This window comes from Drosophila busckii, chromosome 2R (genome assembly GCF_011750605.1).
Source record: "Drosophila busckii strain San Diego stock center, stock number 13000-0081.31 chromosome 2R, ASM1175060v1, whole genome shotgun sequence".
Taxonomy (NCBI): Eukaryota; Metazoa; Arthropoda; class Insecta; order Diptera; family Drosophilidae; genus Drosophila; species Drosophila busckii.
This window is the reverse complement of record NC_046605.1, coordinates 13,524,252-13,537,879: the sequence shown is the minus strand read 5'-3', so window position 1 is coordinate 13,537,879 and position 13,628 is coordinate 13,524,252. Positions and strand designations below refer to the sequence as shown.

The 13,628-nt window shown below is 39.4% G+C and overlaps 2 protein-coding genes and 3 non-coding genes across 5 annotated transcripts; 3 read left to right on the top strand and 2 right to left on the bottom strand.

Annotated features, from left to right (window-relative positions):
• The first annotated feature begins 576 nt into the window (after positions 1 to 576).
• LOC108595808 (extensin) lies at positions 577 to 1,403 on the top strand. Its single transcript, XM_017981099.1, has 2 exons — positions 577 to 1,146; positions 1,207 to 1,403. Exons 1-2 carry the CDS (start codon positions 609 to 611, stop codon positions 1,320 to 1,322), a joined length of 654 nt encoding a protein of 217 aa, XP_017836588.1. The 5' UTR covers positions 577 to 608; the 3' UTR covers positions 1,323 to 1,403.
• Positions 1,404 to 2,082: 679 nt separating this feature from the next.
• LOC108595300 (SET and MYND domain-containing protein 4) lies at positions 2,083 to 5,009 on the bottom strand. Its single transcript, XM_017980514.1, has 5 exons — positions 4,616 to 5,009; positions 4,362 to 4,557; positions 3,941 to 4,300; positions 3,637 to 3,879; positions 2,083 to 3,146 (listed from the first exon to the last, which is right to left on the bottom strand). The coding sequence occupies exons 1-5, from the start codon at positions 4,938 to 4,940 to the stop codon at positions 2,276 to 2,278; spliced, it is 1,995 nt and encodes a 664-aa protein (XP_017836003.1). The 5' UTR covers positions 4,941 to 5,009; the 3' UTR covers positions 2,083 to 2,275.
• A 326-nt stretch (positions 5,010 to 5,335) lies between these two features.
• Positions 5,336 to 5,407, top strand: Trnat-ugu. Its single transcript has one exon. It is a non-coding gene; the product is annotated as a tRNA-Thr (tRNA).
• A 249-nt stretch (positions 5,408 to 5,656) lies between these two features.
• Positions 5,657 to 5,728, bottom strand: Trnat-ugu. The gene has a single exon. It is a non-coding gene; the product is annotated as a tRNA-Thr (tRNA).
• Positions 5,729 to 11,754: 6,026 nt separating this feature from the next.
• On the top strand, positions 11,755 to 11,826 carry Trnat-ugu. Its single transcript has one exon. It is a non-coding gene; the product is annotated as a tRNA-Thr (tRNA).
• Positions 11,827 to 13,628: the final 1,802 nt, after the last annotated feature.

Sequence of the window (13,628 nt, the reverse complement as noted above, 5' to 3'; positions counted from 1 at the left end):
ATGGATTGAACAGTAAGTCGACGTCATCTGCAAAATGATGCAATTTGCGTTATTATTTAAACAATAAATCATGAATTACAAACAAAAGCAGTTGAGCAAATAATTGCGCATACATAATACGAGGATGCCTTAATGTCATTACGTGCAAATTGAAGTTCAATAACGCGACGAATGAAGCCGCAATTCAATTAACTCAATTGAAAAGCAAAAGTTCTTTGCGTCATCAAACTGTTTGCCTTATGCGGGCAGCAGGCAACAGGTAATATAAAAATTAACTCCAATATATGTTACAAGGTAAGCTGCGCACGCGTGCTCAACCACCCGCAGGTAGTTAGTATAATTTGAGCGATACTGATACGACTAAGTTTGTCGGTTTCACCGCTGATAAGACGAAAAAATGCCCCAACAACAACAACTAGACTTAGCAGCAAAACACAAACAAATTACTCATGCGTTTTTCAACGAACGTAATAAGTACATTTAATAAATGTATATTTGTTGTTGCTGCTGGCGACAGCGACGACGCTTGATGCTTGAACTGCGGCTGGGCGAGAGTTTAGTCTGTAACTTAAGCGACGCCAGGCAAGTGCTAAGTGACTTGGTGAAAAATGAAATTCATATTGCTGCTGTTGCTAGGAGCAAGCCTAGTGCTAAGCCAGGACATAGAGCCTCAGATACCAGAGGATTTAGCCGCAACAACAACAGTGGAGACAGCAGAGTCAGCAACACAAGCTACAGAGCCCAGTATACCCACAACGCCCGAAGCGCCAACAACACTTCTGGATACAACAACAACAGCAGCATCAACGCCTGGACCAGAATACTTACCACCAACGCCGCCCACACCTGGGCCAGTTTACTTGCCACCCACGCTGCCAACACCGCCGCCGCCGCCAGCAACTGGCTATGAACCACCAGCAGATCCGCTGCCCACACGCCCACATCCTCCCGCCTATCAGCCACCGCAATATCCGCATGTAAAGCCGCCCTATTACTATCCCAAGCCCACACACGCCCAGCCGCCCTATTACTATCCCAGACCCATGCAGCATCCTTTGCCCACACAACGTCCTTGCATCTGGCATACCAAAGTCTGTTATCTGCGCGAGCAATTGGATTACCACAGCAACTATGGCGTATTCGACAGTAAGTATTGCATGTCTAACTCTTAAAGAATTCGAGCTTATAAATGCTTAATTCAAACAGTCAGCAGCTGGTTGCCGACTTATAATTGTTATAGCTGCTGCTATTACGGCTACAACAGCTTTGCGGGCTGCAACAAGCTGCACAATGGACGCTGCAACTTATATAATGCCAAGTAAAAGCAATTAAAATAGTTTACTAATATAAACATATAGCGAGGTTAAGTTATAGTTAACAACAATATTAAAGGCAATTCAAATGAAAATATAAAGATGAATCTCATCGCACCAAAGATTAACAAAGAAATGTTTGTAAATGTTTGTATCAAATAAATTTCAAAATTAATAAAATAAAAATAAATTTCAATAATTTTAAAATCAATTTCGTATTTCCATCCAAGCTTTGTTAAAATTGTATATATTTAAATATATAAACAAAATTATTTATGACCTTTTCCTTTGATTGATTTTGCAGAAACTTTTAAAAAGTTAAACGTTGGAGACAAGAATATCATTAATTTTTAATGCGCAATATTTTTTTAGCACTTGGTATTTATGTATCTAAATGTATTTTTGTAACTTACAATTAGTAATTTGGACGATTAAAATATTATATTGCTTTGTTCTATCTTTGTAATTTAATATATTTAGTTACTTCAATTTATAAATTATTTTGTTAGGTGTATGACAAAGTTAATTTATAAATTTAAGTAATTAAATATATTAAATTACAAAGATAGAACCAAAGCAACATAATATTTTTATTGTTTATTATCATACAGAACTCACTATGTATATATCTATTTGTTAACCCACCAAATGGATAATTAAAAACATTATACCAATGTTATGTCAAAATAATTGAAGCCACTGTTTTGCCATTTTAGCCATTTCCAAATTTGACTCTCATAAGATTCCAGACAGTATTTTCCCTTCATAATTTCAAACAATTGATTTTATATTTTATATTGATATAATCATACATAAGTTCTAAGCAGCTTCTGTCATCTGTCTATATATTTATTCTGTTCCTTTGCAGCGCCACTAATTTATTAAACCACGTTTTTATATAAAGCAAATGCCATTTCATTTTAATAACTTCAAACAAACATGATAAATAAACTTTTCGGGTATTAATCCAACTCATAAACATTGCCCAAGTTGAGGAAGCAATCCTTCAAATGCTGCTGGCACTCGCAGAAATCAGGAAACGGTGGCGCCAACACTTCGTACATAATCTTCAGCAAATCCACAAACTTGTTCAAGGCCTTGGCATAATCGCCGGTGTCATAGAATCTCTTGGCCGTGCGCGTCATCATTTCCGTATCCTGCATAACCTTCAGGCCCTTGAGTATGTTTGTCATTTCACCGCAGGTCACACATTTGATCATGAAGTCGTTGCAAGTGGGCGGCACTTCGATGATGGCCGCACAGTTGTTGGGCGCCTCGCAGCGGAAGCGAATGACGTCACGCGCCAGTTCATCGAAGAGTGGCCAGCTGTCCAGGCAGGCATCGCAGCTGCACTCGAACCAGTAGAGCTCCTTCAGCCTGCTTTGACGATCCTCGCGCTTGTCCTGCGTATAAATGGGACCATAGTTCTCATTGATGGGCAAGCCTGCCTCAATGGGACGCACGCTATTGATGTGAATGGTGTTGCCGCGGAAGTAACGCACCACGCCCGGATCGCAGGAGTGATTGAAGAGCGCCAGCGTGGGATAGATGGCGCCACCAATGAATATGGACTTCTCCCTGCCCGCCTTGCTGTACTTATGCAGCTCGGCCACTTCATGCGTATTGAATTGAATAAACTGCAAGCTGCGCAGCAGCAGCGCATTGATGGCCTGGACTTGCTTGGGGCCGGCTGAACTGCCAAAGTAGCCAGCAGCTTGCAGGCATTTGGTCAGGAAACGGGACATGAGCACGTACTGGAAGAAGTTGGCAGGCGGACGCTCCTGCTGATGGCGTTCCAGGAAGGCAACGCGACGGAAATCGTCCTTGGGTAGGCTGCAAGAATTAAAAAGAACAAAATATTAAATAAATACAATGGACATTGAATTTAATATTCAGTGTGTTCAGATATAAATTTATCGTATATAATGACACTTTGTTTTTAGTCAATCAAATCCATCAACAGATTTAAGCTTCAAATTGAACATTAAAGAACATAAAGGATCTCACTAAAGATTAAATTGATAAGTTATTTTAAGAATTGCTTAATGCTGTAAATTAACTTACATAAAATTCTTAAGCTAAACCATTTTTACGAATCTTCGTAATTTAAGTTCAACAATCAATTACTATGAAAGCATATAAAGTATATATAAATAATAGAATTTCTTAGTAAATATTGATATCATATAAATTATTTTTCACTTTGTTTTATAAAATATATAACTAGCTAAATTAAATTTAATTGGTAATCGTCCGATTTAGCTTCAAATAAAGCTGCACAAATTTGTTCGCTTTTAGTGAAACACTTGCAACTTTAACTTACCTTAGTAGCTCCTCAATTGGCAGCTCCTCGTTGCCAAATGGCTGCAACTGCAAAAAGTAGTCCAAGGGCTTGCTGGCAATGATTCTCAGCGCCATGTGATTGTTAATCGAGGCACCCGAGCGCCATATGATGGGCAAAATGCCGCACTCGTATTTATGATACTTGGCTGTGGAGTTTTGCTGACACTGCTCCGAGCAGTAGATGACATCCGCGCAGTTGGGACAGCAAACGGGTACGACAGTGCTGTAGGTATAAAAATAAATTAATTGCTGTAGCTCAGTGTAACTTGTTGCTGGCAACTTACCGCACAAAACAAAACTCGCAATGCGTTTGAGCATATTTCTCGAGCAGCACTGCTACATAGGGCTTTTCAACGAGCAGCTCCTGACCAACTTGCACATCGGCGGCTGCACGCGCGAATCTGCCCTCCTGCTTATTGCGATCAATGCGCACCAGCTTGCTAACAAATTCCTGTTCCTCAGGCAGTCCTTGTGCTTGCTCCAGACGCGAAATTGCCGTTTGCTTGAGCTGCTGCTGCTTGGCGGCCTGTTTGGCGGTGCGTGGATCAGCCTCCAGCATTTTAATCATAGTTATGGCATCCAATGTTAGCTTGGAGCGACGATCTGCAGGCAAACTAGAGTCGTCCATGGCCGTAATGCATTTTCTGCAAGCAAATAAAAAAATATTAATACAAATTTCAGTCTTAAATGACAGTTGGGAGTTACTTGAATGCGGCTATAGTGCGTGGATAATCCTTTAGAGCTAGAAAGCAGCGAGCTTGGCGCTCATAGAGCTTGTAGATCAGATCCTTGGGATAGTTTAGCTGCAGCGAGCGGCGTATGTCCACCAAGCACTCGCAGTGCTTGTCCAAATGATATAAAGTAGCCGAACGGTTGGCCAAGGCAACAGCACGCTCCGCAACTAAAAAGTCAACACAACATTAATTTTTGTATGCCACAATAATTTTGGTATAACTTACCTTTATCACTTGGCAATGTCACATAGTTTCTGCTGTAGAGCAGCATTGCCTCCAGCCATTTCTTTTGTTTGAATGCCGTTGTGGCACGTTCCTTAAACTCCGCTGCGACTTGTGCGCTCTTGCCCGTGTATTCACGTTCTATTTGCAGCGCCGCATCGCCCGCACGCACCCACTCCAACTGCTCCACATAGGCCACGCGTTCGGCATCGTTGCCACATGTGTCCAATTTGGCAATGTCCGCCTCGCAGCTGTCGCCTCCCGCATTTCGTAGATTTAGATAATATTCGGCAAAAAAGCCTTTCTGCTTACTAAGTGGGGTTTTCATTGTATTAATTAAATGCAATATTTAATTCGAAAACTATCTAAATTATGCAAGTTGCTGAAATTTTTCAATTTTTTAGCTCTATTGCCGATGAAAACTGCAGCCGCACTGAAGAAAATCTAAAATATCGTGTGGTATCCAGACTTTTGCTCTTCTCAAACTATTTTTAGAGCGAAGAGCGCGCTAAGCAAAGAGAGCGCGTAAGAGAGCCGCATTTGTTTACAAACAATGTTGGGCAGAGCGCACAGCGTACAAAGCGCTGTAAGAACAACGTCAACATAAAAATGCTTTCGTCTAAATTAATTTACAGCTGATAATTAAAATGTCAATGAGGTTCTTTTTCTTCTACTCTCACACTCTCCACGTGATAGCAGTTATTTGGCAAAAAGAGCCCATTCGCCTCTTTAGCTCAGTGGTAGAGCACTGGTCTTGTAAACCAGGGGTCGTGAGTTCAATCCTCACAGGAGGCATCCTTAAAAACGCAAGTTTTCTATTTTATTTAATTTTTATAATATATTTTATTGGACTAAAACAGTTTTCATACATTTGTGTAACACTTGCAAACTATATAGGACAATATTTTCTTTTACTTAAGCATATTGCTTATGCATGGATTATAGTTGTTGCTATGCGCTATATAAAACTATTACGTACATTAAATCAATGTTATTGCTTAATAATTTACAAAACAAAAAAAGAAAATAATTGTTTGCTTTGATTGCCTCCTGTGAGGATTGAACTCACGACCCCTGGTTTACAAGACCAGTGCTCTACCACTGAGCTAAAGAGGCCTGAGCAACGCGCAGCGCTAAAGTCGTAGTTGACTTCGCGCGCCTGCGCTAAGAGCGCGCAACAGTTGGTATTGAGTTGCTGCCTGGGTTGTTTGAACAGTTGCTGACAATGCATACGAATTAATTAATTGGGGCTCGAGCCAATTAGTAGGCGTGTCAATGCTATGTGCCATTGAGGCCAAGCTAAGAGTTACTTATTATCTAACATCAGCAGCAGCAGAAGCAGCTGTTGGGTTTTTCTTTGACTAATGAAGACAAGTACACGGCGGTTTTTCTTTTATACTCAACCATGTGTCAAATGCTTGCTATGTGTGTGTTTGTGCTTTTTCAAGCTGCATTTTGTTGTGGTAAGTTGCAAGCAAAACACTTGAGTATTTGTGGCGTGGGAAGGTGAAGATGAACTGCTGACGTTAGCACTGGCACTGGCCTCGGCCCAAAGAAAAAGCGACAAGTTATTGAGGCAAGATAACTGTGACAAATAATAGATTTACAAAAGTAAGGGAGAAAACTGTTAATAAAATGGCTTAAATTTATGCAAAGTAATAAAAGAGAAAACATATTTAACTTTGCCTATAAATCGCAGTTAAAAATCTTTTAAATATGAGATACAAATCTGTTGTATATTAAGTGCAACTGTACTTAAGTTACACAAATGCACATTGAACTGCATGAAATACTTGCTTACATTTGCTGCATTTGTAAGGGTATAATATGTATATCAAATTACAGCCCTTTCGATATGCAAATTTACAGCGGCGCACAAAAGGTGAAATGCGTAAATTACAGTGTCAACATTACAACGCCCACTTTCCACTTTTTTTCGGGGTGGCATACCGCTGTGAAAATGCATTATGCAAAATCAGTCGGACCGAAACGAAACCGAAACCGAATCCAAGAACAAGAATACACCTCAAGCTGCCTAAGCCCGCAGCGCAACGATTATGTGTATGGTAATTTTTTTTTTTTTTCGCTGCTAAGCTGTTGAATCCTTGTAACCCTTTAAGCGGCAGTACAGTGTTGGTAAAGCGTTGCGCTTGCGCAATGGTCATCAATCAAAAAGGGGGCTAGCTGTAGTAGTGAAAGGGAGAGTAGCTCACAATTGCAAATCCTGACAGCTGTCACTTTGTAGTCAGGCAGGCACTCAAAGGATGCGCCCCTCTCTTGCGACTAATCAGTGATTGAACATTAAATATTATCAATATGCTGCATGTAAGCTGCTGTCGTTGTAGCCCTGTCATCCAACTGGCTGGCAAGACCATTTGGCAACTCTCTTTATGAGGCTGCTGTCATTCAGGCGCAAAATATTTATCACTCTGCCGCCGCTGCGCAGGCGCAGGCGCTTCTGCCAGCAGCGCTGTCAACCCCTAATTGTAAAGTATTGTGTTGGCTCTGATATAAATGTAAGTGTGCGTTTGTGTGTGTTTGTCTGGCTGTGTGTGTTTGAATGCAGTTGGTCATTGCATAATGTCAAGCGCTGACCCTGCAAACAAAAATATGTGTCTTTATGTGTGTGTGTGTGTGTGTTTGCATGCAAATTCATGTGGAATAAATGAGCGACTCGACCCACCCAAAAAGCTATAGCCCTATGATCAACAATTCATCACTTTGTGCAATGAGTGCGCCGTCAGTTAATTACAGTTTACATATAGCTATAGAATATATAGTTTACGAGATTCTTGATTATGCAAAAATTGCAGCAAATGCAATTGCACGACTACTAAATACCCTAAAGCGATTTTTTATAAAATAATAAGCAAAAATTACCAGGCAAAAATAATATTTAATGCAGAGCCGAACCCTACAGCTGCGTATGATGAATTAATTTAGAACTGCGAGCAATGTAAATCCTTGCTGACTTAGTTAACTTAAAGTAGTAGTAGTTAGTAGTCTTCTTGGATGAATAGGCTTAATATTATTTATATTCAAAAAATGCACAATTAGATGTTATAAGTGCAAGCACTGAATAAAAACCATAAAATCTTAAATAATTATTTACTTTTTTAAACGTCGTTTGCATATTGACAACAGTTGAATCATGATGAGTATTGGCAGCGATTTTACGAATTTACAAACAAGTCTTGTTTAATTATAATTGTGATATCTAAATTCAAAGGAATGTAAACATTTTATGCCTTATCTGAACGATTTAATGCAATTATTTGCAAATGAGTAACACACTTTACGATTTACGAAGAAGTGCAAAATTCTCTGCTGGCTTAATTTAATAATTTAATTAACACATAAGTAGAGTACTCTTAATTATTTCTTCTTCAAAGCTAAACAAACTTTTGTATAGATGATTTTATTTGAAAAGTTTTTCTATTGAAACCATCGTTGCTTAAAAATTTCTTTACATCTCAAGTGTTTTATTTCCAATGTGCAGGGTATAGTAGTGCGCAGATTTTATTATTGTTTAAATTTGCGAGCCTTATGCAATGCACTTCCGGTATTCTGTGGCATTCAAGCTGCGCTCTATTGTTGCAAGCAGCTCTTGTCAGCTTGCAGTGCAAGCTGAGGCAAACAATGGGTTAAGGCCTAACCCAGGCAGCAAGCAATTAATGGCCCAGACTGAATTTTAGCTGTGAGCAGACTTAAGCAGCTTCCTGTGCACTAAACAAAATTAAATTGCAAAATTTGTATATAAAAAATTAGTTCAAGCTAAATGTCAACTGTGGTGTGGGCGTCACAAAATTTGGCATTTTAATACAAGTTGAATAATGCTTAACAATTTATAACAATTTGCGTTGCTATTGTGTGTGACGAACTCTTGCGCACATATTTGTATTTGTATTAAAAGCAAAACAAGCTAAAACACGTTTTGTTAGCCAAGAGGCAAAAAGAGAGCTACGATGCAAATTTAATTGTGTCGCTTAATTAAAATTTAAACGTTCAAATCGTTTAAATAGATTTTAGCTTAAGACGTCGTTGACAATATTTACATTTACTCATCAAAAATCACAATATCAAAAGCAGATAAACAATAAACCGATGTTATCGCTCAACGAAATGGCCTCCAAAAAGCAGCTAAAGTCAAACGAATCGGGTAAAGTAGAGTTGGGATTAGCATAAATTAGTTGGCAGATCAATCAGAGACATAGACTCATAGTTTGTTTAAAGCTAAAGCGAACGAGTGAGTGCGTCTGCTTTTTCTATTTCCATAGCCATTCACTTATCAAAGAATCCTAAGCAACGCCACATGTGTTTTTCACTTTAAATTGTTAATGTTTAAAAAGCAAACTCAACGGGACATTAGAGCATAGGGCTGAAGGCTGCAGCGAGGGGAAAATTTGTTATGCGCACACACAATTATAATTGAATTTTCATTAACGCAATGCAGGGAACTCTTTGGCCAACACACAATCAGTACCAATTCCAATTAATTAAGTGCAACGAAGAAAAATACAAACCGAATGAATAAAGCGGAAAAGAGTGAAAAAAGCAAAAACGCGATGTTTACAAAGCCAAAGCGATGCACACACAATGGAAAGTGCGCTCTCGACTGCGTCGGGGCCATTGTGCGTTTCAAGTGGGAAAAACAAAAGCTAATGCGGCTGGGCACAGGAAAACCCCGCAAGGGGGTTGAACATTACAACATAACAACAACAATATTTAAGCATTTCGAGTGCCGCAGCGTCGGCGTTAGCGCTGGCAGTGGCAGCTGCAAGGACGCAAGGACACGCAAATGTTGACGCCACTGGCGCGTGCGCAACTCACTTTGTAATACAGTTACAGTTACAATTTGCGCAGGCTGCAACGAGAGATTGATGAGCTTGACAGACTGTGACGAATTGCTCAGCTCATCCTCGTCCTCGTCCTTTTTTTATGCAGGATATGCGCAGCATTGACGAATTGCTTGGCCTGTCAACGCGTCTCCGTTTACGAGCTCAGTTCGTTTCCTTTTTTGTTGTCAACAGCAATTTTACACTAAATCAGCCAATTTTTCACCCAATTCCCGTGCATTGTTCTCTACAGTTGGTAAAAAAATTAAGCTGCTAAATGCAGCTAATAAAGATTTGATGTGATTTGTGCAGCGTTCAGTTCAGATTGTGGTTGAGTTTTAATGCGATTTCAACGATTTGTATGAATTTATGCCCAAAATGCAGGAGGGTTGTTAAATAGCTGTTATTTAGCAATAAAAAATAGGTGAGCTATAATCAAAAATTCATTGTATTTATTTAAATGTTACATTCAATTCAAAATGCATTGGCGCCTAATCTGTGTGAAATAAGCGCGCAGTTTAAATTAAGCTACAGACAACAAATAACAAAATAATACAATGTATTGTATAATCTTTTATTTGCATACACTTTAGCAATAAGATGAGCATATGCAAAATATGACAACAAATTTCAGCTGAGCAGTTGATTCACTTATAGACAGACCAGTATATTTAGTTTGCTAATGCGAATCATTCTGATTTCTATAACTGACATCTTTATATGAATAAAAGAATTATTTTAGCTCTAATTTTTTTTTAAATAAATTAAATCATTTATTGTGTCCAAAATCATTCACTCTTAGAATTGTAGGGCCGTCTAGGTTAACAATTATTGGTGTTTATATTTATTTAATATTTCTGTTAGATAGATCTATTGGGTGGATTCATTTTAGTCTAGATTGGATTAGTAGCGCATTGGCTAGACTACAAGCCAACAAATTGAGATGGGCCATGAGCTTCTTCGCATATCGGCTGCTGTGTTTGTTAATCTAATCTCCGATCATTACAAATTCTCTAATTCGAATCTTAACAATTAACAATTGGGTAATTCATTCATTAACCAGTCTTAGAAGATTAACTCAAACTAATTTGTTTATTAACTAATTGCGAAACTATCGTTGTTCACTTATTATGTAAATAGCAAAGTTGTTTTAAAGTCAGTCAGTTACTCATGCTGCTCAGCTGCTAAAATATTATAATTATGCTTATACTTAAAATGTTATTTATTTACTTTACTTTACTTTATTGAGTTTGGCGCAGCGCGAAATAAATAAAACAGAAATAAATCAGCATAACGTGCGTCTGTTAAATTTGGTTTTTTGACATATGATATCTGTCTATATAAGGCTAATAAATAGTAAGCGTCATTTGTTATATGCTAACAGATTAACAAATGTCCACTCGCAGCTTGGCAAACTACTTAGGCTCATAGAGCTATCAACATATGTTGGTTGCGTCTTTGGGTTCTGGCTGAGTTTTCGTTGTGTTATTAACGCCTTTGCAACAGCTGTTAAGTTTTTGTCTAACTTCTATTGCCTTTGGCTCACAGCACGCGCCAGTTGCTTGTGTTGCTGCTGCTAATTGCAATTACCTTGCTGACCCCGAGGGCTAGCTAAGCGCTGCTGCCTGCCACAAATGTGTGCGTCACATGTGCGCAGAGCAGCAAAAATAGAAGAAACAATTGATTTGGCATTTGCCAAGTGACACGCAGCAGTTCGAGATCCAGTGAAGCGCATAGATCGTTGATCCATTTTGCACGCATCGCTGCATGGAAATCGAACCGCTCTTCACACATTCATTTACACACACACACACAGACACACGCATAAGCTGCGGCAATCAAAATGATGATGATGTGAAAATATATTTGTTCATTGGGCATGTCGTTGGCAGCCTAATGGCTCCAACTCTAGCCCCGTCTGCATTACAGCTGCCCAAGCAGGTTTCACTTATCACACACACACACACACATACTAAGACATTAATACAGGTGAGCCTGCCAAAACACTCAATTGCTATAGCCCTAATTGTCATGGGCCACTGAAGCGCAGCTCGAGGCGCAACTTCAACTTTAACTTAATTATAAGACGCTGTGTGTTTAAGTGTGTATGTGTGTCTGTGTGCGTGTGTAATTTTTAAAAATTAATATCCGGTCGTCTGCTGCGACCTTGCCCCGTCAACATTTATCAGCCAACATGACAACTGTGTCAACATATGTTTCAGCACTATCTGAACACAAGTTGAAGATACAACTTGTAGATACAATTGTGCAGCTTAAATTCGCTAGTTTTGCGGCAAAGAATTGTGCGCCTCTTTAGCTCAGTGGTAGAGCACTGGTCTTGTAAACCAGGGGTCGTGAGTTCAATCCTCACAGGAGGCACTAGCCCAACAGCAATAACTTTTTGTCTCAAACGCAAAGATTTCAAGCTTAATTTATTCTATTGAGTTTCAAATTTCAAAGTTTAACATTTTATATTTAAAGTGTATAGCATAGTGGGCACACTTCTTGTTAATCTCCACATGTGGCTTGACAATTTCCACAAGTTTACGTTGCTTGTTGCGCTAATTAGAAAATTGCATTAGTGACACAATTTATGGTTTTATGAACAAGAAATGCTCATGTACCATGCAGAGCAGCGCAGCAGCATTGGGAACGTCACGTCAGCAGCAGCAGCAGCAAAGCGGGAGTAGAAGCTGCACTCAATCTCAATATATATAGTAAGCCATATCTTAAATTGGAACATGGCTGCATAAATTTGTTTAATTGCGCTCGAGCCTAAATGCGTCTGGGAGCGAGAGTTCGACACTTGGCAGCTCTCGAGTGTCGACTCTGTGGCATAAATTAGTGGCAGTCAGTCAGCCAGGGCGCTGTCAAGTGCTTTGGAAAATTGTGAGTTTTTCTCGTGGCCTTTGGCCTTGTTTTTTCCTGTGTTTTTTGGTTTTTGAAAATGCAACCGCATTTAGTGCGGCATTTTTTGTTGCTTTGCTTTGCTTTTCATTTTCCAGAAAAACTATAAAAAACGTCGCTGTGGAGTGACAGCGACAAGTGATTTTTCTTTGGTAAACAAGAGGATGCTCTAGGAAGTGTGTGTTGTTTTTATTACGCATGTGTGTGTGTGTGTAATTTATGCTGTTGCTATTTCTCTTTGTCGCGCTCTTTCTCTTTTTGCTTTGTTTACCTGCTCAGAATCAAAAGACTGCAACAACAAACTTGCTTTAGCAACTTAAACAGTTTTGTTTTGTTTTATTTTTTTTGATTTGGTAATAAGCTAACGGTAACATAAAGTTCCTAATGGACCCACAGCATTGTGCGCTTTTTTATTTTTTTGATTTATAGGCGACTACATTAGCTAATCGACAGCTTGGAAAGTGCCACTCGAAAAACACCAACAACAGCAATAACTGTAAACCGGTATTAAAAACCTTAAATTTGACTAAGGGGAGTTGGCACTCGAAACGCGTGCGCGACATGCGTAAGGACCTTTTTTTGTTGTTAATTTTTGGTAATGCATTTTTTGATTTATTTGTTTGCTGCCGTTTTTTTTGTAGATTCGTGTGTCTGTTTTGGCTGCAGCATGCTGTGCTAATTTTAATGATTTTTAATGGGCAAATGTAATCAACGCGCAGCAACCCCCGCCACAAACCCTAAATCAGCAAAAAAAGGAAAAGGGTTGCCTTTGCGATTTGTTGTTGTTGTTGTGATCATTTTAATTGACTTTGCGCACGAGCGCGCACTGATCTGTATCAGTATCTGTGTCTATATCTCTGCACGCACTTCAGACAGACACCACCGACCAACATTTGGTTTCAGCCGTAGTCAAGGGGTTCGAGCTGGAGCACGGAAATGGACATTTAAGATGCACACACATCATCAACACACACACACACACACAAAATCTAAAGTCGTAGGCAGCTGTCAAAATAAGGAGACGCCTACTGTTGATGCAATAGAGCAGCAGTGGTGGGGGAAGCGCAGTTCAATGCACTGCAACTACTACAAAAGTATTGTGATTTTATTTTATTTTTTCAAGTCAAAGTTGAGCCGCGGCTTGACATGGCCCAATAATCCACACACTGAAATCGTCTTGCGTCTCGCTCTTGATCAAGAGCGCGCTACGCTCAGAGCGCGCATTTCAAAACCCACCACCAAACTAAACTGCGAAACGCACTTAAGTGAGAGTG

Bases quoted from the DNA above. Each gene is read 5' to 3' on its own strand.
- LOC108595300 (XM_017980514.1), bottom strand. From the start codon at position 4,940: ATGAAAACCCCACTTAGTAAGCAGAAAGGCTTTTTTGCCGAATATTAT. The intron at 4,301-4,361 runs GTAACTCCCAAC...ATTTGCTTGCAG, and splicing joins CGCACTATAGCCGCATTCAA to AAAATGCATTACGGCCATGG. The intron at 3,880-3,940 runs GTAAGTTGCCAG...TTATACCTACAG, and splicing joins TGCGAGTTTTGTTTTGTGCG to CACTGTCGTACCCGTTTGCT.
- LOC108595808 (XM_017981099.1), top strand. From the start codon at position 609: ATGAAATTCATATTGCTGCTGTTGCTAGGAGCAAGCCTAGTGCTAAGC. The intron at 1,147-1,206 runs GTAAGTATTGCA...TAATTCAAACAG, and splicing joins CAACTATGGCGTATTCGACA to TCAGCAGCTGGTTGCCGACT.